Source organism: Sarcophilus harrisii, chromosome 3 (assembly GCF_902635505.1).
Source record: "Sarcophilus harrisii chromosome 3, mSarHar1.11, whole genome shotgun sequence".
In the NCBI taxonomy this organism is placed as follows: domain Eukaryota; kingdom Metazoa; phylum Chordata; class Mammalia; order Dasyuromorphia; family Dasyuridae; genus Sarcophilus; species Sarcophilus harrisii.
In genome coordinates, this window is record NC_045428.1 from 467,286,488 (window position 1) to 467,312,886 (window position 26,399).

Consider the following 26,399-nt stretch of genomic DNA (forward strand, 5'->3'; position numbering starts at 1 on the left):
AAAAATATAAAACTAATTAATTCTGATTGTAATAAAATACAGAGCCAAATGAATTATTTCTCACAGATATTTTCAACATGTGAGTCTTTCAAGAGATATTGTTGCAATAGTGTTTACTATTTATTGTATTATATAATTAACTCTATTATTCTAAAAACAATGATCAACAACAGATTTCCTAGAGAATCTTGAAAATGTTGTCTTATAATAGAATTGAGCTAAGAAATAATTTCATAACTCTTCTTTGGAGAGTGATGATAACTCTTCTTATGTCTTCTTTGGACAAGATAGATATTTTACTTCAGTAGACAAAACAGGAATGTAATTTTTGGCATTGTTATACATACATGATGTGAAGAGATACCTGGAAGTTCTGCCTTAAAAAGACATAGTCTTTCATAAGTTTCAAATAGGAGAATGAGACTGTAACACACTAGATAAGGTCATAGATCTCCTTCACAATATGAGGAACAACAACATAAAAAATAAAGGCAACTTCAATATAAATTACAGACAATTCCCATTCAAACAAAAGTCAGACAATCAAATTTTAAAGAGGGGGGAAAAAAAAGACTTTTTTATTGTTGTTGAGGCGATTGTAGTTAAATGACTTGCCCAGTGTCACACAGCTAGAAAGTGTTAAATGTCAGAAGTTGTCTTAGAACTCAGGGCTGGTAATCTACTGCGCCATCTAGCTGCCCTTGAAAAAAAAGACTTTATGAAACATAAGTTATACTTTAATCCCAAAACAAATACCTCGAATGAACTATCTGGCAAACACAAAATATTTTGACCTGCCCATTTTTCATTTTCTTAAAAAGCCTTTTATTTTTCTACTAGAAATATGCAACAAATACATGACACATCAGAAAAAAATCATTAGCAAGAAATGTAAAGATATTAATGTAAATGCAAAGAGACATGTGAAGAATATTAATGTAAATAAATATGTAAAGAATATTAATACTAAGTGGGTACTTTTAATATTTTTAATACTGAAGCAGATATCAAATTTCTTAATGATAACTATCATAATTACAATAGAGAATGACTGTTGAATATTTTAGTGTCAACACTTGGATTTAATCCTTCATTTCTTCTCCTTTCATCTTCACTTAGTCTGCACCTTTATGTTGGACTTATAGATTATTCTGCTGTGTCTTCCACTAAAGTCCTATTCTAAGGCTTCATGTAGTGGAGGAGATCTCATGTTTTAGCAATAGAGTCCAAATTTTACCATTTTCTACCAATCTGAAAAAGCTTCAATTATGAGTCTAGTTACTGACTGCATGTCAGAAAAGTTCAAAGCATGTCAGAAGGCTGGAGACCAAATGATGAATACCGATCAAAACTGCTTATGAAAGCAATCATCACTTGAGGTTGAGAGAGATAACAATTTGCACTGAAACAAGAGGCATCTACTCTGGTGGAAGTATTGACCCTTTAAGTCTTACATATGGCACATAGTCCACATGTAAATCTAATGATGGAAGAAACTGTTTAAATTTTTTGTGTTCTAGAAATCTGGACAGTGGTCTACAAATTAAATGCTAAGTAAGTGTTGGTTGTCCTGAAGTTAAATTATTTGAAAAACATCAATTAACACTAAGCAAGGAAAGAAAAAGAAAAACAATTCAAAACAGAAAGGGAGACTGGACCCTGGTATTTGTTGCTTGTTTTTTGGCCCATTTAATTTTACTAGTAGGAGCCCAATAAATTAATCTAATTTGAATTATGAAAAGAAAATTTATAAACTAATTTTTTCAGACTATAGTTACATCTGGGAATTCTAACAATTTTTTTATTGTTTCAGAGTAGAAATACAAATTGATATTTTTAAGCTTCCTTCTCACAACTAACATTCCAAGAACAAAATAAAGATATTCTCTAACACATTAATCTATATGCTCATATATGTGTGCGCACATATATATATATAAACATATATACACACACACACACATATGTATATTAGGTAAATGCTATTATTTTATAATGAGTTACTGTATTCCCAGAGAGTAGTAACATCCTGATAACAACATTAAAAAACAATGTTGATTTGAACCATAGGAAATATTTTAAAAATATAGACTTTTATACCCTAGTAGCTTTAATAATCATCCTTTTACTTCAAAATATTCCACTGCTATTGACCACAATACAATTTTAAAAGAAAATGTTTAACAAGTAGTCTTTAAGAAATATATGCAAATGCATAATATCTGTAATGTTTTCTGATTGTTTCATGAATCCTGAGCATTTCAGAAAAGTGCCATCAACAAAAAGCTGACAGAAATTATCTTCTGTTTCTTCTGGATAAATTCATGTTCATAAAGGGATCATCATCATCCTGAAATGATACACAAGTATTATTGTACTGTAAAGCTTTTCATACTTCATTTAAGTTTAAGAGGCAGAACAGTTGACAAGGAACAAAGTACCAAGATTTTCTCATGTCCTTTTTCCCTGTGGGTTAAGTTTCACTCTTCTTTCTCTAAGACTCTCCATGATCACAAAGAAATGAGACTTTTATTTTTTAATTCCTTCTCTCAAAAAAAAAAAAAAAATTAGGCTATATCAAGAAATACTCAAGATGATAAAATAAATTAGCTTTTTATCACTTTTAAAAAGATTTTACTTTTTCTTTTAATCAGAGACTATACAGACCATTAAGAAGATTTACATAAACATATAAAGTGAGAGATTTATAAGGTAATTAAATTGCTTTCTATTCATGTATAGGCATAAAATAAGTATTCAAGATTTTAAGTCTGTCAGTCTCTCTCATACACACACATATACATACATTATATATAAATACACATATAAAGATGTGTGTGTGTGTGTGTGTGTGTGTGTGTGTGTATATATATATATACACACACATACATATACCTAAACAGCTACATCTAGTAAATATATTAATAGTCCATTAGTCAAACTAATTAAAAGAAAATGAAGTGTGTATTGAAAAAATCCTTAAAATCCTTAAAGTCCAAATGCTTCAGCAATGTTTTCTGTGACCTTATATACAAATAAAGATTTAACTGTTCTGGGAATCTACTATCAACACAATAATTACATTACAGAAAAGATCTAACTCAAGAACTATGATGCTGTCCAGTATCTTTATCTTGCACTCCTATTCAACATCTCTAGGGGTTTCACTTCATGATTCTATAATCTGTGATCTCCTCATAACACAATCAAAACTGGAAATAAAACAGTTAATCTCTTAGACACAGAAAAGCAATGAGCCAGTAAATCTACCTTTCTTAATAATATCTGGAATAAGTATTGCTATAGTATTTGAATTCTAAAAGCTTTTCTTATGGAGAAATACAGTTAAAGGCAAATAAAGGCATATAAATATTCTAAAAGAGCAGAAAAATCCTAAAATCCCTTAAAGCCCAATGGCTTCTGCAAAGAAAAACATTTTGAGATAAATTCAATTATTGATAACTAGTCTATAGAAACTTGGAGGTTAATTCAAAATGTATAATGTGGCTGAAGGCTGTAAAAGATGGAAATGCAATTATAAAATTCTATAATTCGCTATTTCTTTTTCTTTTAATTTAGGCAAATTATTTATGTTAGACATTGTTTGCTCTGAAGGGTTTGTGAGAAGATAAAAAGGTTGGCTAAGCCTGACTATGATATTAAATAATTTGGCTCATGAACACACAATATGGATTAGTGAGGGGGATGAGTATTGATCATCTAAAGACAGCCCTAATAAAATAAGGAAAGATATATATCAATAGAAATAATTTTTCCAGCATTTAATAAAGATTGTCTGCTAAGGTCAAGAGGACTTTAGTATGCAATCTGCACTGACAGATGGAATATTCACACTTAAGAAATCATGGTTCCTTGAAGCATGAAAATGCAAATATTTCCCTAGTTACTATTAGCAAAAATTGTCTAAACTAAAATAGAATTAATTTGCTAATTGTTCTTTCCATTCTGTGAACTTTAGCAAATGTCAGTTTTCAACTATGATATATACTTATATAAAACCTAATCAATTAGAATATTATAATATCTCTATATATTTACAACATAATATTTTACTGTAGATAATACTAGTAAATACTTTCAAATCCATGATTCCATGTGATCTTCATAGAGGAAGATTTTACAAAGGGGTAACATGAGGTGAAGTGATTTGGCCAAGGCTGCTACATAGGTATCTCCCCTAACTAAATAGTCAAAAGATATGCTTATGTTGGATAAAAAAAAGTGGCAAAAATTGGGGGACATTCCAAAGAATCAAGAAATGCTGATCATCCTATATGATTAAAATCAGAGGATACACCAAATCAGGATATAAAGATAAGTTCCCAAGATAAAAGGGGCAAGAAAAACAAAGTCTGGTGCCAAGTAAACATAATCAAATATACTAATTGAAAAAAAATTGGGAGAAATTAATTGTAAACTAAAAGTAAATAAGAACCTGAGCTGCTTCCATTCTTTTCTCTTTTGCTTCCATTAAGTTCCACCTAAAATCCCACCTCTACATGAAGTTTTTCTAGACTTCTTTGTAATGATGCTTTCTTCCCTTTGTCACTGTCTCCAATAGATCCTGTATGTATCTGGTTTGTTTATATTTTGTCTCCTCCACTGCACTGTCAGTTCCTTGAAAGTAGGGGCTCTTTTCTGCCTTTCTTTGTAAGTCCAGCACAGTGCCTGGCATATAGTAGGCGATTAATCAATGCTTGTTGACCTGGCTGCCCTCCCACATAGCAGGTACTTCTTTTCTGAGGGAAGGAAGGAAAGGAAGGAGGAAGGAAGGAAGTTGTTCATACACTTTAAAAACACATAAATTTAAGAATAAAGTCAGTGTAATAAAAGAATTATTTGGACATTTCTTTTAGTAAAAGATCTACAGAAATGTATTTGGAATTTGTTAATTATACAAATAGAATCAAAGTTGTAACAATGATAACTTACCTCATCTGATTCAAAATCAACTCCTTTAGCTGTCTGGCTCTGGGAACTTTTTCTGCTAAATGAGATGCTTGAGAACCTTAAATATTAAAAGAGATGGAATTCATCAAGAGAATTCACTGAAGAATTTTCCAAAACAGTGTAGTAGTTATATTACATTCTTATTAACTTATATTCTGGTGGGGGAGGAGGGATAGATGAAATGCACAAATATTGAATTAAGCAGAATAAATACTAAGTAATGAGAAAGGGGGATATAACAGTTGAGGAATCAGCAAAGGACTCAAGGAGATGACATTTGAATTGAACTTTAAAAATTACTGTGGAATAGACCTAGGAAAAGAAGGTCAAGTGGGAAAAAAAAAAATCTTTGTATCAAATTTCTCTGATAGAGATTTGGTATTCAAGATTTACACATATACATATGTTGTTGTTGTTTTTGCTGAGGCAACTGGGATTAAGTGACTTGCCCAGGGCCACAGAGCTAGGAAGTGTTAAGTGTCTTGAGACCAGATTTGAACTCAGATCCTCCTTACTTCAGGGCTGGTGTTCTATCCACTGAGCCACCTAACTGCCCCCAAACAATATTTTTTTAAATAAATAATGCATAACACTGATAGCCAGCCCTAAAATGGTAATTCATCAAAAGTGATCAAGTTCTTTAAAAAAAAAATTATAAAGTACTCACAACCATATGAAAACATGCTCCAAATGCAAAATCAAAACAACCTTGAGGGTTTGTTTCATAACCACAAACTGGCAAAAATGACAAAAAATGGCAAAATCCAATTTTGAAGAGATTGCTTTTATAAGGCATACTTATAAGAGTCACATATTTACCATCATACAAATGACTGTAAGATGCAGAGAATAAAAGAACCTACTTTGCTTACTGTGTCTTTTCAATATAAAAAATATTTGATTCAGCAGAGCAAAATACTGTCTTAAAGACTCTCCCCTTCAACATAAGGTGCCTCCTTATACGCATATGTAAAGATTCTGCATCAGATTTAATAGTAGAGATAACATTATGCTCTGGATTTTTAATATCAAGCAAAACATCAACTACAGAAAGGTCCTTCAGATGCTTCTGTTTACAGATGGCTAAGTGATATGATACTCGAACATAACAGAACCTCCTACGTGAGTTCTAAAATAATTTAAAGGAATGTGGCTTGTAATCTATATTAAATAAAAACCAAATGGATAAAGAAAGCTTATATGTTCAATCTACAATATGTAATTTTGTGAACAACCTGTAGAACTGGTCATGAGTATTTTTCTTGAATAAAGACTACAATTAGAGAAATGAGCTCATCTCAGAACTGAATCTTATTCTCATTACACTACAATCTCTGAAAATGTGAAATTATCAAAGGGAAATGGAGAGGCACATGATAGCCATAAGCAGATTGCTACACAACACAAGGTAGAAGCATTATTAAAAAATGTGCTCAAAGTAAAAAGAAAAGTAAAAAGTTCACAAGTTCAATGGACAAATCTCATATTCCCCTGTATCCTTATAATTTTAGGAGAACTTGGGAAAGACCCCTCACACACTGGTTAGATTCACTGCGATGAGCTTAATGAAGGATATGGATAGGAGTTACAGAGGATGAGCAATCACAAGTAGATTACAATTTACATCACTGAAAGTAATATCAACATGGATTGTCAGAGAATCTTTAAAGTATGTTGAAGTAAAAGTATTCAGTATAATTCTCTTCATCTATGATTACTGATCAAATGCCACACTTAATTAAGCAAATATTAATTAAATTCATAATATGAAAAGTACTATGCTGAGTTCTGGGAATACAAAGATGTGTGATTAGTGGGGTTGATCAAAGAAAGTTTCATGGAGGAGGTGACACAAGCCACATGGACCATTAAAGAAGAAACAATTTCAATAGGCAACAAAGTGGAGAGAGTGTATCACACACAAGAGATAAGAGTTTTGGAAGTGGAAGAGTGCAAAACAAGACAAGACTGAGAAAAAGTAGTCTTACTCTGAATGAAATGTAGAGAAGGGAAAGTAATATGAAATAAAGTTAAAGAAGCAAGTTGGAGCAAAATATAGAGGCATTTAAATGGCTTGACTAAATATACAATATGCATATATAAGCAAATATAATTCTTTTTACTCATAACTCAGTTTTATGTCCTCCTGGACATATATTTTAAAATACAGAAGAGGCAGCTCGGTCTAGTGGGTAGAAAATAAGTTTTAAAACTTGGAAGATGTAGATTCAACCCTGGGAAAATAATTTAAACTGTCAGTGCTCTAGGACTCAGCTTATTAAACTGTGGTTTGTGACCCCATATAGGGGTCACAATTGAATGTGGGGGTCATAAAATGATTTATGTACTCAGGATCATATAAAAATTTCTCAGAAGAAAAAGGGTCACAAATGGGAAAAAGTTAAGAAGTTCTGCTCTAGGATCAAAAGTTTATACTCATATAATGTATTTCCTCACCTCATTGTTCCCTTCAGCAATGAAATTACCCATCCAAACCCTATTCTCCTTTATGAAACACTATATTCTAATATTTTTGAACTAAGAAAAATACCAAATTTGAGTAACTTCGACAATTAAAGCAGGGCTCTGGGTCCTGGCTTCATCTAATCATATTGATTTATGTGTGATTCTCAGAATAAAGTGCATATTCAACTGGCCTGTATTCCATTCTGTTCATATACCATAAGTCACAATAGTGACTATGAGACAAAGTCAGGGCTTTGCTCACACATTTTAAAATGTGGATGGGATGACATGCAGTATCAGTGAAGTAGATTTTCTAGAACTGCATAATTTCAGACATTGGAAAGTTTGAGAGAATTTCTACTCAATTTCTTCAGACCTTATGGAACTTAAGAGAACATAAGTGTAAGATCAAGCAGAACAGACCATTTCACACAAAATACAGCAGAGGTGGCAAATGGCCTTGGCACAAAGCCCCAATTAAAGAATTAAAAATGAAATCAAAGAAAACACTGGCCAGTAGGAAAAAAAATTGTGATTCTAGAAATCCCGCCCCCCCCCCAAAGCAGCAGCAAATAATTCCATAACAAATGCAAAGAGAGACTGAAAGAAGAGATTTCCCACATGAAGCATATGGATATTTAGAAGCAGCAAAAGGGAAAAAAAAAAATGAAAGTTCCTAGAATTAGAATCAGAAGGAGAATAAATAATTTGGAAGAGAAGTATAAACCTTACTCAAGTAAATGATTATTTGAAAATTAGAAAAAACAAGAGCTCAGGAAAAGAATTGGGAAAAAAAAGTCATTAGATTTAATAATTAAAAGGTCATTGGTAACTTTAGAGAGAGTAATGATGGCTGAATGAAGTTAAAAGACAAAGTCTAGTTAAAAAGAAACTGAAAGAAAGTAGAAGTATCAACTATAGACAGTCGCCTCAAAGAACTGAACTACTAAAGGGAGAAAAGATATGATTGGTAGCTGATGAGGATATATGGATCAAGTAAGAGGCTTTTGAGGATAGAAAAGACATAACCAGAAGATAAATAAAGATAAAGATAAGATTAAAGATGAGCAAAAAGGTCAGGAAAATGGAGGGGGAAATCTTCTGGAAAAGACAGAAGGGTTTGTTTTGCCAAAAAGATGGGCCACCTTTTCATGAGAGTGATGAACAAAGTATTGGCAGAAGACATCTGAGTGGTATGAGAGGGGTGAAGAGGGAATGAATGCCTCAGTCTTTTTCAGCAAAATATGAGACAAGGCTCTCAGCTGAAAAAAATGGGGTGAGAGGATCTGTGAGAGGTTTAAAGAGAAATGGAAAAATAACTGCAGTGAGTGGGATACTGAATCTATTAGGAAAGGACTGCATTGAGAAAGCAATTGCAATTAGGTAATATAAATCTGTGATAAATCCAGTCACCATGGTTTCATGATTTTCTTCAGCTTAATTCAGTAGCAGGCGAGTTGGAGTGACCAAGGCTGAGTTTGGTAAGGCATGGCCTTTGATAGGGTAAGGGGTTAAAGGACATAAGAGGAAAAGAAAGTGTAAAGTTGAACTAGTTCATCAAAGAGTCAAGAAAGAAAAAAGGGGAAAGTGTAGTCAATACAAAAGTGATGTCATGGATGAATAACTGGGTTAGGAGATGCAAGACAGTGGGAGAAGCAGAATAACAACAAATTTATAAGATGATAAAGGAATTTCAGAGTTCATGATTATGGAAGGAGAATATTCCCGGGTGATGGTAAAATCAAGGGTATTACTATTTCTGTGTGGTTAAGGGAAGAGTAAAGTCATAGGAAATGCACTATAGAATAAGGACATTATGGTGTTTGAGGGAATATCTAAATATATGTAGAATTTCCCTAGAATGAGGGTAGGAGTTGAGAAGGAGAGAAGGGTTATGAGCCATGTACTGAACTTACTGAGGAATGAAGATGTATATCCTGGAGGTAAGAAGACAGTAGCTACCAGAATCGTGACTGAATGATAAATATGAATCAAATTACAGAGTTGGGATAGGAGAGGCAGAGCCTGGAAGTAGCAATAGGGAAAGCAAAGGAGTATATCCACTCCTATATCAAAACAGTGAGTTGGAGACTATGAGTAAAATATAACTAGAGCTGGAATATGTAGCCATGGAAGCAAAAGAAGCCAAGTTTCAGTGAATACAAGATAATAGAGGCAGTGAGAAAGCAAAAGGTTTAAGATAAAAGGTAATTTGTTATCTAAAGAGCAAATTTTACGGAGCTCACACTGTAAGGAGTAGGTAACTTTAAAGTGGGATGATGGAGATGTTGATTTAAAGGAAACATTAATAAGTACAATGGGAAGAAGAATGAAGTCTGAAAAACGGCAGCTGGGGATTCAGATTCAATGGGATAGGGACAGTATGACAGGAGAGAAGTATGCAAATTATTTAGGAATGAGTTCAAGTATGTTATGATTAACCATAGGTTTTGTACTCTGCCAGGACTTTAGATAGCTATGTGCAACTGGAAAGTAATAAAGTGAGGAGATTGTCTACATAGAATAAAAACAGCTATTATAGAGCTGCAGAGCATTAGAGAGCTTTCCCAGAGTCGGAACAACACACAAACAGACTATCACTAGGCCTGTCTTCAATGCCTTCCAAATCCCAAGGTTACACCACTATATATATCATGGTGGGGCACTGGAGGAAAAATATATACTTATAAACTTATTATATATATATATATATATATATATATATATATATATATATAGTTGCTTTACTTAATAACCAACTGAAATGGCATTAAAATCTATTTTTGCTATGTATGACTATATAATATGATTAATCTAAGTGAAAAGAGTTTCTTTTTATGGTAAGGAAACAATACAGATGAAAGTGGGTTTTATTTTGCGTTTTTAAACATCTCTTATTCAAAAATGTCATAGCACTTACTTTTTATCTACTTTAGAAGTCGTAGGGAAAAAGTCATCATTCATGTCAGAATCATCATCTTCAATAACCTAAAAGAGAAAAAGAAACACCTAATATTTTCTCAAAAAATTAGAATCCTTAAATAAAAACTGTATTATTGAATTTTACATTTTTTCTAAATAAAAACATATTGCTTATTATTATGTTAGTAATATGATGCTCATAGGAACTATCTTATTTCCGATCCTCTGCCAATGCCATTCTGCAATAAGTCACACACATTACTTCCCTCCATGACCTAAAATGGGTCTTCTCAGCTTCTACTGAGGCCTTATAACTGAATATGGAGGTTGCAAAATTATGATCATCAGTAAATGTTTGATTTGTATATCTATTTCATATATCTATATATTTCGGGTCACATAAAAATTTCTCCAGCAAAAAGGGTTGCAAGTGAAAAAAGTTTAATAAGCCCTCTGATCTACATGACCTAGGTGTTGTGGTAAATATGCAGGAGTGTTCACCCTATATGTCACTTCCTTGAGAATTTGAGAATCAATAAAAAAATCAATAATCCCCAATCTAATAACTGAAAGTCAGATACAAAATTCCTTCTCATTAGAGAACCAGACCTGTGATATTTCATCAGTGTGGAAAACTCTCAATACAGAAACTCCCTCTACCAATGAAGCTTCTAATAGTTGTCTGGATTACTAGAAGATTGAGATTTACCCAGAGCCATGTAACTAATACAGCAGAGGCAAAACTTTAGCCCACATCTTATTAACTCCAAGGTTGGGTCTATCTATCTTTAGAAGGAGCAACTGTGGTCAACTATTTCCATTAATTAAAACTTGGTGCTAATGAAGCAAGTTCAAAGTTTCAATTTCTATATAAGTCTGTTAGTTTTGCTAACAGATGATCAAACTGCATCCAAACCTGGCCAACAGGAGGCAACATGGAATAATAGAAAAAGTTAAAGATTTAGAACAAGAATCATAGAATCAGAACTTAGAACAGGAAGATTTCTTATAGATCCTCTTGTTCAACCTCTTCATTTTAGAGCTTAGAAAATACTCTACAAAATCATATGGCAAGTCTAAGAGCCAAGACTAATCACTCGCGATCTTCTGAGTACTAATCCAAGATTTCAGTATAAAAACACTAGCTTTTAGTTAGTTTAGTTCTGCACACATTTCCTGGCTTGTATGATATGGAGCAAAATGCTTAACCTCTCTAAGTTTCATTCCTGTAAAATATTTAACATTACCTACTTCAGAGGGCTGCTTGAGAATTTATTTTGTAATTGTAATGCATTATATAAACCTAAACTGCTATTATTACTGTCTCACAAACATATGATATTGACTATAAAGGAGAGAGGCTGAAAATATGAGTTGGGTGGTGTGGTATAAATTCATCACCATGACCAAAATATAATTAAAAAAATCCTCTCAGTATAGATCACAATTCTATAAGGCAATATCCCCATTATAAAAATAATATACCTTCCTAACAGTCCATGTCCCCATAATACCTTCTTCTATCCAGTTTTGTCTATGCTATTTTATGCTTTGTAAGGGAAAGGATCACCACATATTTGCTCTACACTAAATGCACAGGATATAAACGATATACAAGAAGACAGAATACATATTATTTAATAGTAACCAAACAAGCAATATAGAAAGTTAAAAAAGCATAAATTTTTGTTATGGAGTTTCTTTCTTATTTTTTTAATCTACTTGCAGAACCAAAATTCAGTAGATTATAAAGTAGAGTACAAAAGTTGCATTTAAAAAAACAATATTTCTTACCTCTGAGTAATTCTTAGTGGTGGCACTACGAGTAGGTTGTTGTCGTGCAGATTTAAAGGCTAAAATAAAACAAATGCAACACACAATGTATGTTTTTTCTTAAAACAGCAAAATTGAGTTTGCATATTTCTGTTTGGTGATTTTCCAAGTCTTGTTTACAAGTGCTCATTATGACTAATTTTAGAACCATTTGCTCTGAATTTGCCTTTTAATCTGAAGAGCTCTTATTCTTATGTATAATCAATCCAGTTTATTTAGATATTATAGTAATAGTTTTTATGAATTGTTCTATCCTGTAATTGTAACACACCTAAAACTCAACCTGATTACCTAATAAAGTATGACTAGAAAAACCATGAACAATCCAGCTGGAGAAGCTTAAAAATAGGTTTGGTACGAATGTTTCTATCCATCCTCTTGGCTCAACAGAAAGTAGTACAGACACTGTCAGTCTCAATATTTCTCTTTTCATTGTTTTTCTGAAAGAAATATTTTAAAATATGACCCAACAGAAAAATATCTTTTTTTTGATACATATTATGACCTGGAATGCTCCAATGGCTCCCTATTGCCTATATGATAAAATATAAAGTCCTTTGGCTTTGAAAGTTTTAACAACATGGTTCCAACCTACTACATTATACATTACTCTTCTTCCCATTCTCTATAAACTTTGCAGGCTATGTAATCTGTTTCTCACACCTGGTACTTTTCCTGCCTCCATGATTTTGCATTGCTCATCCCACCTGGAATACACCTCTTCTGTGACTTTGCCTCACAGAAAGCTTCATTTCTTTGTTCAAAATTCTCCAGGATTTTGGGATGGGGGTGAGAGGTGACTGAGAGAAGAAAAGTGCAAGAAAAACTAAAACTCTCTTTAATGGTAAGGAAGTAGTTCCTAAATATTGCTTAACAACATTTCTAAGAACAAGTTATGCCTAACATGTTGACGTACTGTTCCGTTGGTTTACAGGACAGAAGAAAAGAAGTATTTTGAATGACAAGTGAAACCCACAAAAGGGAAACATTTTCAAAGGAAAACTGAAAAATTAGAAAAAACAAAATCAATGACAAGAAAGAAAATATGGGAAAAAAAGTAAAAGAATAGCAAATGAACGTGAGCATGAGGATATGACACAAGGTGTCCTTATTATGAAGAAAGTCTAAGTACTTTGTAATAAATATTATCTCATCTGATGTTCACAACAAATTCCCTGGGATTTGTAGGAAAAAAAACAGGTAAATGGGGTATTATATGGGACCTACAACAATATCACATGCAAAAAATAAAATCTTTGGTGATTAGAAAATATAGTCCTAAGAGTTTTCAAAGATATCACATATTTATCTTTTGTTTAAAAGAAAGCAAGTGAATGACTAGATAGACAAATTTTTTCTGACTTAGGATATCTCCTTTAAGTATCATTTCAGGACCTTAAGTTTTATCTGAGCATAACAAAACCCTTCCTTTTAGGATTTTCTAAGCCCTTCTTTTACTTCACATTAAAGAAAAAGGAGCAAACAAACACTACTCCAGGGACCTTAAATTCAAATTACATATTTAAGTTTCTAACATTCAGTTCAGAGATTTTGTGCCATATAATTATACTACCACATGGTCACAAGACAGAATTATATACAAAATACTGACAAAGCATTGACAAAATTTTGTCAAGATAAGGAAATTCATGGAAATTAAAAAAAAAAAAAGATGAAACAAGATCTAGCATTGTCATTTGAAACCATATTACAAAAAGTATTCATAAAAAAATTATTTTCTATGTAAAGTCCATGAAAAGTAGGTCCATGAAACAGAACAGACAAGAGAGACCTAAAAGCTAACAAGCATAGTAGCACAGGGCTGTTTAACCCTAGAAAACAAATTGGTCAAAGGAAGGACTCCCTAATCCACAAAAACTAGTAGAAAAACTAGAAAGGTTGATAGAAAATAGGTACAGATCCAAGTCATTATTAATCAGAGAAATACAAATTAAGACAACTCTGAGATACCACTACACACCAGTCAGATTGGCTAAAATGACAAGGAGGGATAATGCGGAATGTTGGAGGGGATGTGGGAAAACAGGGACACTCATACATTGTTGGTGAAATTGTGAATACATCCAGCCATTCTGGAGAGCAATTTGGAACTATGCCCAAAAAGTTATCAAACTGTGTATACCCTTTGATCCAGCAGTGTTTCTACTGGGCTTATACCCCAAAGAGATCTTAAAGAAGAAAAAGGGACCTGTATGTGCCAAAATGTTTGTGGCGGCCCTGTTTGTAGTGGCTAGGAAACTGGAAAATGAATGGATGCCCATCAATTGGAGAATGGTTGGGTAAATTGTGGTATATGAATGTTATGGAATATTATTGTTCTGTAAGTAATGACCAGCAGGATGAATACAGAGAGGCTTGAAGAGACTTACATGAACTGATGCTAAGTAAAATGATCAGAACCAGGAGATCATTATATACCTCAACAACGATACTGTATGATGATGTATTCTGATGGAAGTAGATTTCTTCGACAAAGAGATCTAACTCAGTTTCAACTGATCAAGGATGGACAGAAGCAGCTACACCCAAAGAAAGAACACTGGGAAATGAATGTAAACTGCTTGCATTTTTGTTTTTCTCCCCAGGTTATTTTTACCTTCTGAATCCAATTCTTCGGGTGCAACAAGAGAACTGTTCGGTTCTGCACACATATAATGTATCTATGATATACTGTGATATATTTAACTTGTATAGGACTGCTTGCCATCTGCGGGAGGGGGTGAAGAGAGGGATGGGAAAAGTCGGAACAGAAATGAGTGTAAGGGATAATGTTGTAAAAAAATTACCCAAGCATGGTCTCTGTCAATAAAAAACTTATAATAAAAAATAAAAAAAAAAGTTTCACCTCACACCAAGTAAACTGACAAAGATTCAAAGAATCAAAGACAGAAACAGTCTAACACTCATATTCTTTGTAATAGCAAAGAATCAGAAAGAAAATAGATACCCACTGATTGAAGAATGACTAAAAGTTAGGGCATGTGAAAGTAATGAAATATTTTTGTGCAATAAGAAATGTCAAATATGAGGAATTTACAGAAATATACAAAGATTTGGATGAAATGATGTAGAGCAACATAAGTAGAATGAAGAGAAACATATACATAATTATTATAATAATAAAAATGAAAAGGTCACTGAAATAAAATCAAATTGAATAATAAAGACCTATATATATTATATATTGTCAGGTCTCATTATAACAGTTAATTTTGCTAATTACAAAGGTTTCAACCGTGATGAAATGACTGATAGAAAGACAAAACATAATATTAAGTAATATATTTTTTAAATAAAAGATTATCTTCCTGGCATCAATATTTATCCAGTACTAAATGCCAATGAGTCATGCAATACTATAGTTTATAAAATACTAGCAGAGAGGCACACAGTTGCTACAAGCAGGCTACAACATAAAAGTAGAAATGTAGAATCAGCTATGGGAAACGGTATGAAAAATGTCATCAAATAACAATAAAATGGGGAGGGGGAGAGAGAAGAGAAAGATAAGTCTAGTCACACAACAGAAGCAAGAGACAAGCATAGAGTTTTCACGCCCTAATATCTCAGCATTGATGAAAGAACTCAAAAAAGGTTACTTTTTTTTCCCTAACAGGGATTTTCCATTTCTCCCCTTAATTACCAGCTAATTAACAGATGAACATTTATATTCTATACCTACCATCAATGATAGACATGTTTTTTGTTGGTGAAGATGAAAAGGTTTTAGAACCCCGGCTTCGAACAGACGTCTCCTGAGTGCTTCCTGTAACAACAACAACAACAAAGCAGATAATATGCAGTTCTCCATACTTATCAGGTTTTTCAGTTGTGTCTGAAACTAGATTTGAACTCGGGAATCATTACCAGAACATTATTCTCTGTATCACTTAGCTGCCTCACAGGAAGTTGAGTAATGTGTAATAAGGTTAGAAAAGTAAACTGAAGTGAGACCATAAAAGGCTACACAGAAAAAAAAAAAAAAAACAAACAAGGAAAAACTTTAACAATCATGGCTGCTTTTTCATCCACACCATGACTTCCATCCCTTTAACTGTTCCGTTTTTTCCCCAAATCACCATCCTGAACTACCTATATTTGATAACCCAATTCAACTTTATCATTTTCTCAATCTTACCCTGCTAATAAGACTCAGCCTTGAATTACTCTCTCTTGTCCCCTGCCTTCACTCCTCCATGTGCTGCTAAATGTAGCTAAAGAAAATCATGAAATTACAATGATTGGGTCAACTACAAATTTATGTCATATAACTTCTTTTTTTTTTTTTAATTTAATAGCCTTTTATTTACAGGATATATACATGGGTAACTTTACAGCATTAACAATTGCCAAACCTCTTGTTCCAATTTTTCACCTCTTACCCCCCCCACCCCACCCCTCCCCTAAATGGCAGGATGACCAGTAGATGTTAAATATATTAAAATATAACTTAGATACATAATAAGTATACATGTATGTCATATAACTTCAATCAGACTTCCACTGACACAAGGACAATCTGTTTACACCTTCCTAATTAATTCAATATCTCACTAACCAGAACAGCCTTCCCAAATCTTTTCATGCCTCATCAAATCTTCCATAGCTCCCCCTGTCCCTATCTTTTCAACTGGCAACCTTACCTCATACTGCACTGAAAAAATGGAAGCCATTTACTGAGAGTTTTCTCTTCTCCTCTCCTCAAATTATACCTCCCCAATGCCTTCTGTCACTATCTCCTCCTTCATCCTTGTTTCACATGAAAAGGTGGCCCACATTGCCAAAGTAAAGTGCTCTGTTTACACAAGTGATCTCATTCTACCATTCTCCAGAAGATTTTTAACTCTGTCATCTCTCCTCTCACTTTTCAAGCCCTACCTATTGGATGCTTCCCTACAATCTCAAAGCAAGCCTATGTTTTTCCCATTACCAAAAAATCCTCACTTGATCCATCCATTAATGTATTAGCTATCGTACCCTATTTCTCCTCCCTTTTATGGTTAAAACTTTTTAAAAAGGCAATATAATCAAAGTCTCTACTTTCCTCTCACTCTTTTTTTTAACTGTTTATAGTTTGGATTTTGACTTCATCATTCAGTTAAAATTGTTCTCTCCAAAGTTACCAAAGATCTCTTAAATGCCAAATTTAAATGATCTTTTCTCAATCCTCATCTCTTTTTGACTCTGCTGCAGCCTTTGTTGATAATGCTTATCTACTTAATATCTTCTTCTTGATAGAATTTTTTTTTCTTTTTTTTTTCTTTTTTTTTTATTTAATAGCCTTTTATTTACAGGATATATACATGGGTAACTTTACAGCATTAACAATTGCCAAACCTCTTGTTCCAATTTTTCACCTCTTACCCCCCCCACCCCCTCCCCTAAATGGCAGGATGACCAGTAGATGTTAAATATATTAAAATATAACTTAGATACACAATAAGTATACATGACCAAAACATTATTTTGCTGTACAAAAAGAATCAGACTCTGAATTATTGTACAATTAGCTTGTGAAGGAAATCAAAAATGCAGGTGTGCATAAATTTCTTGATAGAATTTTATGACACTACTCTATCTTGATTCTCCTTTTAGCTGTTTGATCTTTATCTCCTTCATTAGATCCTTATGTAGATCATGCTCTGTAAGTGTCTCTTAGGTGATCTCATCAGCTCTCATAGTTTCAATTATCATCTCTATGTGAATGATTCTCATATTTACTTATTCTCATATCTACTTATCTCTCACTTAAAGTCCAAACACATCTCCAGCTATCCATCAGACCTCTCAAACTGTAGTTTCCATAGATATTTTAATGTAATTTTAAATTTCAAAAGTAAAGGCATGTTCTTTCTCCCCAATCCAATCCACTATCAAAAATACTACCATCTTCCTAGCCACTCAATCTTGCAACCAGAAGGTTTGGAACTTCTCACTTTCTTATATGCAATCTTTTGTCAAGTCCTGTTGATTTTAATTTTATAAAATCATTCACATTTTCCAACTTTTCTTCTTTGATACTGCCAGTCGTGATGCAGCCCTTATTAGTTCATGCAACACAACTGCAATAGTCTCTCAATTGGTCTCTTTCCCTCAAGTCTCTTCCCACTCCAGTCCATTTTTCATTCAAATATCAAATTAATCTCTCTAAAGTACAAATCTGATCATGTCAAGCCCCAGAGGTTAGGACTAGATAAGTAATCAATAAACTAGAATAATTTCTTTTTGCCTCTAAGATCAAATATAAAACCTTCTATTTGACATTCAAAGCCTTTTATACCTTGATCTCCTCACACATTATCAGTTTTCCTACACCTTACTCTTCCCTGGCCCTCAATCCACACTCTAATCGAGTAACACTGGACTCCTTGCTTTTCCTCACAGAAGACATGCTGCCATCTTCAGACCCTGTACATGTTCACTAGTTATTTTCCAAATCTGGAAAACTCTCTCCTATTTATCTTCATCTCCTGGCTTTTCTTTCAGATTCCAGATAAAATTCCATTTTCCTTACTCCCCTTAATGCTAATGTCTTCTTTTGATTATCTCCAAATTGTTTTGTACACATTTTGTGTATACATAGTAGTTTGCCTCTTATCTATCCTATTAGACAAAGAATGGTCTTCTTAACAGCAGGGATTATCTCTTGCCTTTCTTTGTATCCCCACTGCTTAGTACCCATATGCTTATGCCTGGCATTTAGGTGTTTAATAAATCCTAAATGACTTGACAAGACTACCTCAAGGTAGTGGGTTCCACTTTACTGAAGGTTGAACAAAGAGTATAAAACAACTTCTTAGATGAGCAGGGTTTGATTTTTGTTTTCAGGCATGGATTGAATTAAATGGCTTCTGAGGTCTCTTTCAATGTTGAAATTCTATGAACAGAAAAAATATTAAGTTTTTGGGGGACTTTTTCTCTCTTAATAATAAGGAGACATGGAAATCAGGAAATAAAATTTTACTTGATTAGAGGCTTTATGCAAATATTTCACTCTCCAGAGCAAAAAAATAATTACTGTAGTTTATTCTGAATTGTACTTTTCCATGTAAAAGGCCACATTTTATTTCATAACTCTATTAACCTCATTATTATCACACACAGGGTAATTAATAACAATGAAGGTTGAACTCTGAGCTAAACAGGGGTGTTGTTTTGTTGCTGTTGTTAAAAAAAAATTTGAGAAGTATTTTCTCCCCAAACTGTTTTCATACAATAAATAAGTATTTAGGTTTTTATAAATTATATTCTTCTCTCCAACTCTTGCCCTTAAACTAAGGAACCTTGATATTCATTTAGTTTCTCTTTAACCACCAAATTTCTCAGCCTCCTTAAATCTATGACCCATCTGATAAAGGTCTTATCTCCAAAATATATAGAGAATTGACTCTAATTTATAAGAAATCAAGCCATTCTCCAATTGATAACTGGTCAAAGATATGAACAGGCAATTTTCAGATGAAGAAATTGAAACTATTTCTAGTCATATGAAAAGGTGTTCCAAATCATTATTGATCAGAGAAATGCAAATTAAGACAACTTAGAAGTACTACTATAGACCTCTCAGATTGGCTAAGATGACAGGAAAAGATAATGATGAATGATGGAGAAGATGTGGGAAAATGGGACACTGATGCATTGTTGGTAAAGTTGTGAGCAGATCCAACCATTCTGGAGAGCAATTTGGAACTACACCCAAAAAGTTATCAAACTGCGCATACCCTTTGATCCAGCAGTGTTACTACTGGATTATATCCCAAAGAGATCTTAAAGGAGGGAAAGGGACCCACATGTGCAAAAATGTTTATGGCAGCCCTTTTTGTAGTGGCAAGAAACTGGAAACTGAGTGAATGCCCATCAATTGGAGAATGGCTGAATAAACGTGGGAAATAATTGTGGGAAATGGCTGAAATAGAATGTTATGGAATTTTATTGTTCTGTAAGAAATGACCAGCAGGATGATTTCAGAGAGGCCTGGAGAGACTTACATAAACTAATGCTAAGTGAAATGAGCAGAACCAGGAGATTATTATACACTTCAACAACAAGATTATATGATGATCAATTCTGATGGAAGTGGTTCTCTTCAACAATGAGAGCACCCAAATCAGTTCCAATTGATCTGTAATGAACAGAACCAGCTACACCCAGAGAAAGAACACTGGGAAATGAATATGGACCACAACATAGCATTTCCACTCTTTCTATTATTGTTTGCTTGCATTGTTTTATCTTCTCAGGTTATTTTTACCTTCTTTCCAAATCCAATTTTTCTTGTGCAGCAAGATAACTGTATAAATATGTATACATATATTGTATTTAACATATACTTTAACATATTTAACATGTATGGGACTACCTGCCATCTAGGGAAGAGGGTGGAGGGAAGGAGGGGAAAAGTTGAAACAGAAGTTTTTGCAAGGGTCGAAAAATTACCCATGCACATGTTTAGTATATAAAAAACTATAATTAAAAAATGACCAAAAAAATAAAATTAGCAACCCTGAGGGGAATAAAAATCTATGACCTATTTCCTCACTTCATCTTCTACATAGGAATGGTAACAAATTACAATCTCACAATTACTATAAGTGTTCGATTCCATTAATTAGAAATTCTGACACTTCTCTATCTAACTATAAACTTCAATTATTTCACCACTCCCTATGTTCCATCACTCCTAAACCTACTTCTTGCCTTTGCTGAGCCCTCAAATCCCCCCATCCCTCTTTATCTTTTCTGATTTCAATTTCCTCCTTCTCTAACTTCAGCCTAATAATTAGTTATTTAAATTCACTTGGTTCTAATATTCTCAAAACTATTTATTCCTTTTCCTATCATCATTTCTCTCTTGCCAAACTTCAGTCTTGGATTACTCCTCCTTAGCTCTGGCTGAACATAGTTAGAGGAAATTTCACAACCATGCAGAATAGGTACACTGTAAATTCACATTATTTAACTTCAACTGGGCTCTTCATGTAGCAAAACAGACCTTTTATTCCCCCAACTAATAACCTAAGTCACTCTCCACACAAGCAAAACTAAAACTTTTTCTTCTCTCAAGTCTGCCACATTTCTTGCTACCTTCTTCTCTCAACTGACAACTCTTCATACTGAGAAAACTGAAACAAACCAACATGCCCTCCCTCTTCTCCCATTCTTTTCATTTTAATACCACTGGACTATATATAACTCCAGTTCTCTTCAGCTTCCTCTCCTACAAATCAAATTATAAAATGAGATATTTGTAAAAAATATATATATATATATGTATATATACATATATAATAAAAACAGTTAGTACAGTGCCTAACAAAGCTAACCACTCTATATGTATGCTTTATCTCATCTCATTTTAACCTACAGCCTTCAAACGATTTTAATTTTTTTTTTAATTTCACTACTATTTACTCAAGCTATTATCCTAGATATCTCCTACCCTTTTTCAATCAAACACCTTGAAAAACCTGCTTATATCTCATTGTCTCTACTTCCTAAGTAGCTAATCTCATTGTCTCTACTTCCTAAGTAGTTACCATTGTAACATCTACTTAAAATTTGCAAAATGCCTTGAGAAATTTTTTTTGATTTTCACAACAACCATCTGGAGATAGATGTTATTATTATCCCCCTTTTAAAATGAGCAAACTGATGAAAAATGAAATGACTTGCTCACAGCTGCACAGCTGGGAAGTGTCTCATGCTGGATTTGGAATTAGGTCTCTTTCTGAATTGAGGAACAGCTGCATTCTACCACTGAACCACCTATTAGCCTCATTGACAAATCCTCTCTTCACTCATTCCTTAATCCTTTGCAATTTGGCATCTGAGCTCATCACTCAATTAAAACTGCTCTTCAAAGTGAACAATGATTTCTCAATTATCAAATCTGACAGCTTTTTTATCCTTCTTGACCTATCTACATTTGACACTATTCACCCCACCTCTTAAACTCACTCCTATTCCCTGCTTTTCATTTAATTCTACAAACAAGTCCTCATTAGTTAAAATATCTCTTCTTAAAAGATCTATTGCTTTTGTATCTAATTCTTTTTGTGAAACTTCTGCATTGCACATATTTAACCTATATCAGATTGCTTGCTGTCTTGGAGAAGGGGAAGATAAAGGAAGGAGAGAGAGAAAAATGTAGAATACAAACTCTTACAAAAATTTATGTTGAAAACTACTTTTACATGTATTTGGATAAATAAAATACTACTGAAAATTTTTAAAAAGAAACTTATGCATCCTATAAATAGTATAAAGAATTAAACAGATTTGAAAAGAATTTTATGAGATTTTATGTGAATAACAAAGTTTTGAACTCATCTTTATCTACTGTAATAATATATTTCCTACTCTGTCAACAACCACTGACTACCTACTTTGTGCAGAAAAATTACACAAGGTATTAACCTCTTCCTCTGCGAGAATTCCCTCTTGCTGCTGAATTCTGTCCTCTTCCACCTCTTCGACCCCTCCCTCGGCCTCTTCCTTTGTTGGATGTTGCTGAGATGCTGTCATCTGAATCGTTGGCCATTTGTTCTGCCATATCTATGCTGGCAAGGTCATCAACACTAAATTCTGAAGATAAATCTTCTGACTCGGCTCTATGGGCCCTGGCTCTATTCATTGCCTTGGAGAAATGACATAAAGCAGTTACTATTTATCATGAAATTTAACAATCTGAAAATACATGGTTGAAATGCACTAGGATATTCAGGCAATATTATAATTGTATTACTTATAATATAATTTTAAACCAAAATTTTTTTTTGTTCCATACTATGATGGCTGGAAAGAAAAAAAAAGTGAATATTTTTAAATAATCTATTCAATTTTACTTTTAGTTTTCAGTCTTTTCATAAAATTCACCAGAAAATAAAATTTCCTGAAGAAATTGTCAAAAGAATTGATTAGTCTAAATGTGATTAATTCCAAGACCAGGAAATGCATGCTCATATAATTATATAAATAATGCATATTTCAAGCTAAAAATTCTAAAATAAAAGATGAAAAAAGTCAGTGTTGAAACAGAAGTTTAAAAATGCCAGTTGAAACAGTAGTTAAAAAGAACAAAAAAATATTTTTTTAAATGGGAGAAAAACATGAAAAAAGAAAAGCAAGAAAATATATTTTTTTTTTTTTAATTAACATCTGTAAAGAGAAGTAAAAAACTTTACATGAGAAAAAGACAAGAAAGCACTTAGCCAAGCTCTCCTAACATTCCCCTTTAAACAACTTTAAAATAATGTCTCAAATTGAATTCTGGAGTGGCAGAACCAACAAATAGCCAGAGTGAAACACTCTTCCAGTCCCAAACCATTTAGCTGGTAAAAGAGAGCTATGACACAGGAGTGGCCAATGGCCTGGAAAAGATGTATTTGAAAACCAGTGATAGGATCAGGAGGTGGTGACAGAAGCAATGGCATCCTTGGGATCTCTCAAGTCAGAAATGGTAAAGGAATTTGACAAATGATCAGAAAAAGATTATAGGTATCACTGTGCTAGCAATGAATTCAGAAACAAATGATGTTTGGCAACTTCATTGCCTATACACATTTTTGAGTAATAACTCAAAGACAGAAAAGAGTACTTTCAGTCAAGAGGGAGTGGAAGCTCTGGGGGACAGTATCACTTCTGGCCCCAAAGGATCAAGGATCATAAGGAACAGTGTCATTTCTGGACCTATGAGAAGAGGAGACCTGAGGAACAGTACTGATGGCAATCCCAAAGAATCAGGGACCTTTTCTGGGTAAGGACCAGAGTGCAGACTAAACACAGACTAAACCACAAAACAAAACAAACAAACAAACAAAAAAGTGCCCATTTCTTTTTTATTTTACCCAGTTACACATTTTAAAAAAATTTGGGGAGGGGGGGAAGAGAGGGTTATACATGTACATTCATTTTTTTTTACATATTTCCCTATGAATCATATTGGGAGATAAAAATAAGAACAAAAGGGAAAAGCCACAAGAGAAAAAAAAAAAAAAAACTCAACATAGCATGTGTTGATTTACATTCAGTCTCCACAATTCTCTTTCTGGATATGGATGGTATTTGCCATCCAAGCTTTATTAGGATTGCCAGGTCAAAGAAAAAATAGAGTAAGCAGTCAGAATGAAAGAAATCTAGTACTAAGGTGCCACAGACAGGATCACATAATTAGCAGGCTCTACCAAAAAGGAGCAAACAATTTGGAACACAGTAATTCAGAAAATGTGGGAAATGGGTTTAAGTCAAGAATAACAACCAGGAAAACTAAGTATTATACTACTGGTGGGAAAAAAAAATGAATCTTTAGAAAACTTCCAAGCATTTTAGAAAATCAAAGCTGTGGAAAAACTTTTAAGTTAAAACACAGGAGTGAAGAGCAACATAAAAATGGTAAACATGAATAAACAATGATAAAGGACTAAACAAGGGAGGGAAAGGAAAATTAGGAAAAATTCTTTCATATCATTAGAGTGTACAAGTAGACATTAATACAAACAAGGAGGAGGGAGAATTAGAAGATGAAATTAAGGGAGAGATTGGTCAGTCAATATGTTAATAAACATTTATTAAGTACTTACTATGTGCCAGGCACTGTGCTAAGCACTAAAAATTCAAAGAGAAAATATAGTCCCTGTTCTCAAGGAGCTTACAATCTAATAGGGGAAGACAACATACAAAAAGAAGTTAAAAAGTGAAAAGGGGAAAGGGAGGAGCAGAGTAAAAGGAAAACGTACCCAATGTGGGGGCATGGTGGAGAATTCAGAGAAATCCCAAAATAATACAACCCGGTAAGACAGAAAAGGATGTTCTAAATTGATTTCTCTCTCCTTAAATAGAAGCAAAACAAGTCCTAAGGATGTACAAAAATATTTGTAGCTTTTTTTAAGGTAGCAAAGAACAGGAAACTGAGAAAGTATCCATAAATTGGAGCAATGAATGAATTTTGGATACATATAGATGTTATAGAATATTAATGTGATAAACTTTTTATCAGTGTAAGGATCAACTAGAACTCTAAAGGACTAAAGATGAAACATGCTATCCACTTTCTGATAGAGAAGTAAAAGGCTCAACATGTAGAATTAGAGGAATTGGTCTTGAAGAGGCCTAGATAAACTTACATGAACTGAAGCTAAGTAAAGTAAGTAGAACCAATAGAACATTGTACACACAGCAACAAGAAAATTATACAGTGATCAGTTCTAGACATGGACGTGGCTCTTTTCAATAGTGAGTTAATTCAAGCTAATTCCATCAGACTTGTAATGGGGAGCCATCAACATCCAGAGAGAGGACTATAGGGACTAAATGTAGATCACAACACAGTATTTTTACCTTTTTATTGTTTGCTTGTTTTTTCTTTTCTTCCTCTTTTTTTTCCTTTTTGATCTGATTTTTCTTGTGCAGCATTATTGTGGAAATATGTATAGAACTGCACATGTTTAACATATATTAGATTATTTGCTGTCTAGGGGAGGGGAGAGGAGTGGGAGGAAGGGAGGAAGAAAGATTTAGAATACAAGATTCTGCAAGGGTGAATGTTGAAAATTATCTTTGCATGTATTTTGAAAATAAAAAGCTATTATTAAAAATAAAAAAATTAAAATTAAAAAAAGACTTGATAATAAAAACAATATAAGAACTATACCATTTCTGGGTATCTTGTTCAATAATTACTGCATCAAAGTTGCTCTTTATCTTTCTTTTTCGATGGGCCCTTTTTACTCTGCAACCAATATAATATCATCTTTTAATCATGTCATAAATACATCATAAATATTTTTAGTGCTATAGACTGTGAATATCTTAAAGTATATTTACATAATTAGCCTATTTTAGGGGTTACTATGCTTATATCTTATTTTTATTATATAACTTCTGTAGCTATTTTTCTATAAATTCATTTATTATTCATTTTTCTTATTCTTTTGCTAATAGTTACATGATGCCTTCAACTAAGAATCAGGCTTACATCTGAGTGAAACTGATAAAATTTTTTAATAATTTATTTGATTAAAAAAATTATTGATGTGCTACTATGAAGCACTTGATTTACTAATTATATCTTACATCCAATCTAATCTCTGATATTGGAGAAAAATCAGTGTCCAGTCAAGTCTTTTGACACAGATCTCCTGATGTTCATTACATCAATTATGTATAAGCTTTCTGCCTTTAATTTGATC

The 26,399-nt window shown here is 33.1% G+C and overlaps 1 protein-coding gene across 6 annotated transcripts in view; it reads right to left on the reverse strand.

The window, feature by feature from the left end:
* Positions 1 to 1,623: 1,623 nt before the first annotated feature.
* The window catches only part of MRE11 (MRE11 homolog, double strand break repair nuclease), a 58,598-nt gene continuing 33,822 nt past the window's right edge, over positions 1,624 to 26,399 (reverse strand). For 5 of the 6 annotated variants that reach the window (XR_004233182.1, XR_004233184.1, XR_004233185.1 and 2 more), the window contains 7 exons: positions 22,630 to 22,849; positions 15,896 to 15,979; positions 12,154 to 12,212; positions 10,358 to 10,425; positions 4,954 to 5,029; positions 4,515 to 4,760; positions 1,624 to 2,350 (listed from right to left, as the gene is read on the reverse strand). Coding sequence is in view for 1 of the 6 variants with exons in the window: in XM_031961009.1 (XP_031816869.1) it covers positions 2,297 to 2,350; positions 4,954 to 5,029; positions 10,358 to 10,425; positions 12,154 to 12,212; positions 15,896 to 15,979; positions 22,630 to 22,849 (561 nt within the window). In the remaining 5 variants the exon portion in view is untranslated. The remainder of the gene's footprint in view (positions 2,351 to 4,514; positions 4,761 to 4,953; positions 5,030 to 10,357; positions 10,426 to 12,153; positions 12,213 to 15,895; positions 15,980 to 22,629; positions 22,850 to 26,399) is intronic. The other variant, XM_031961009.1, reaches the window with a different exon arrangement.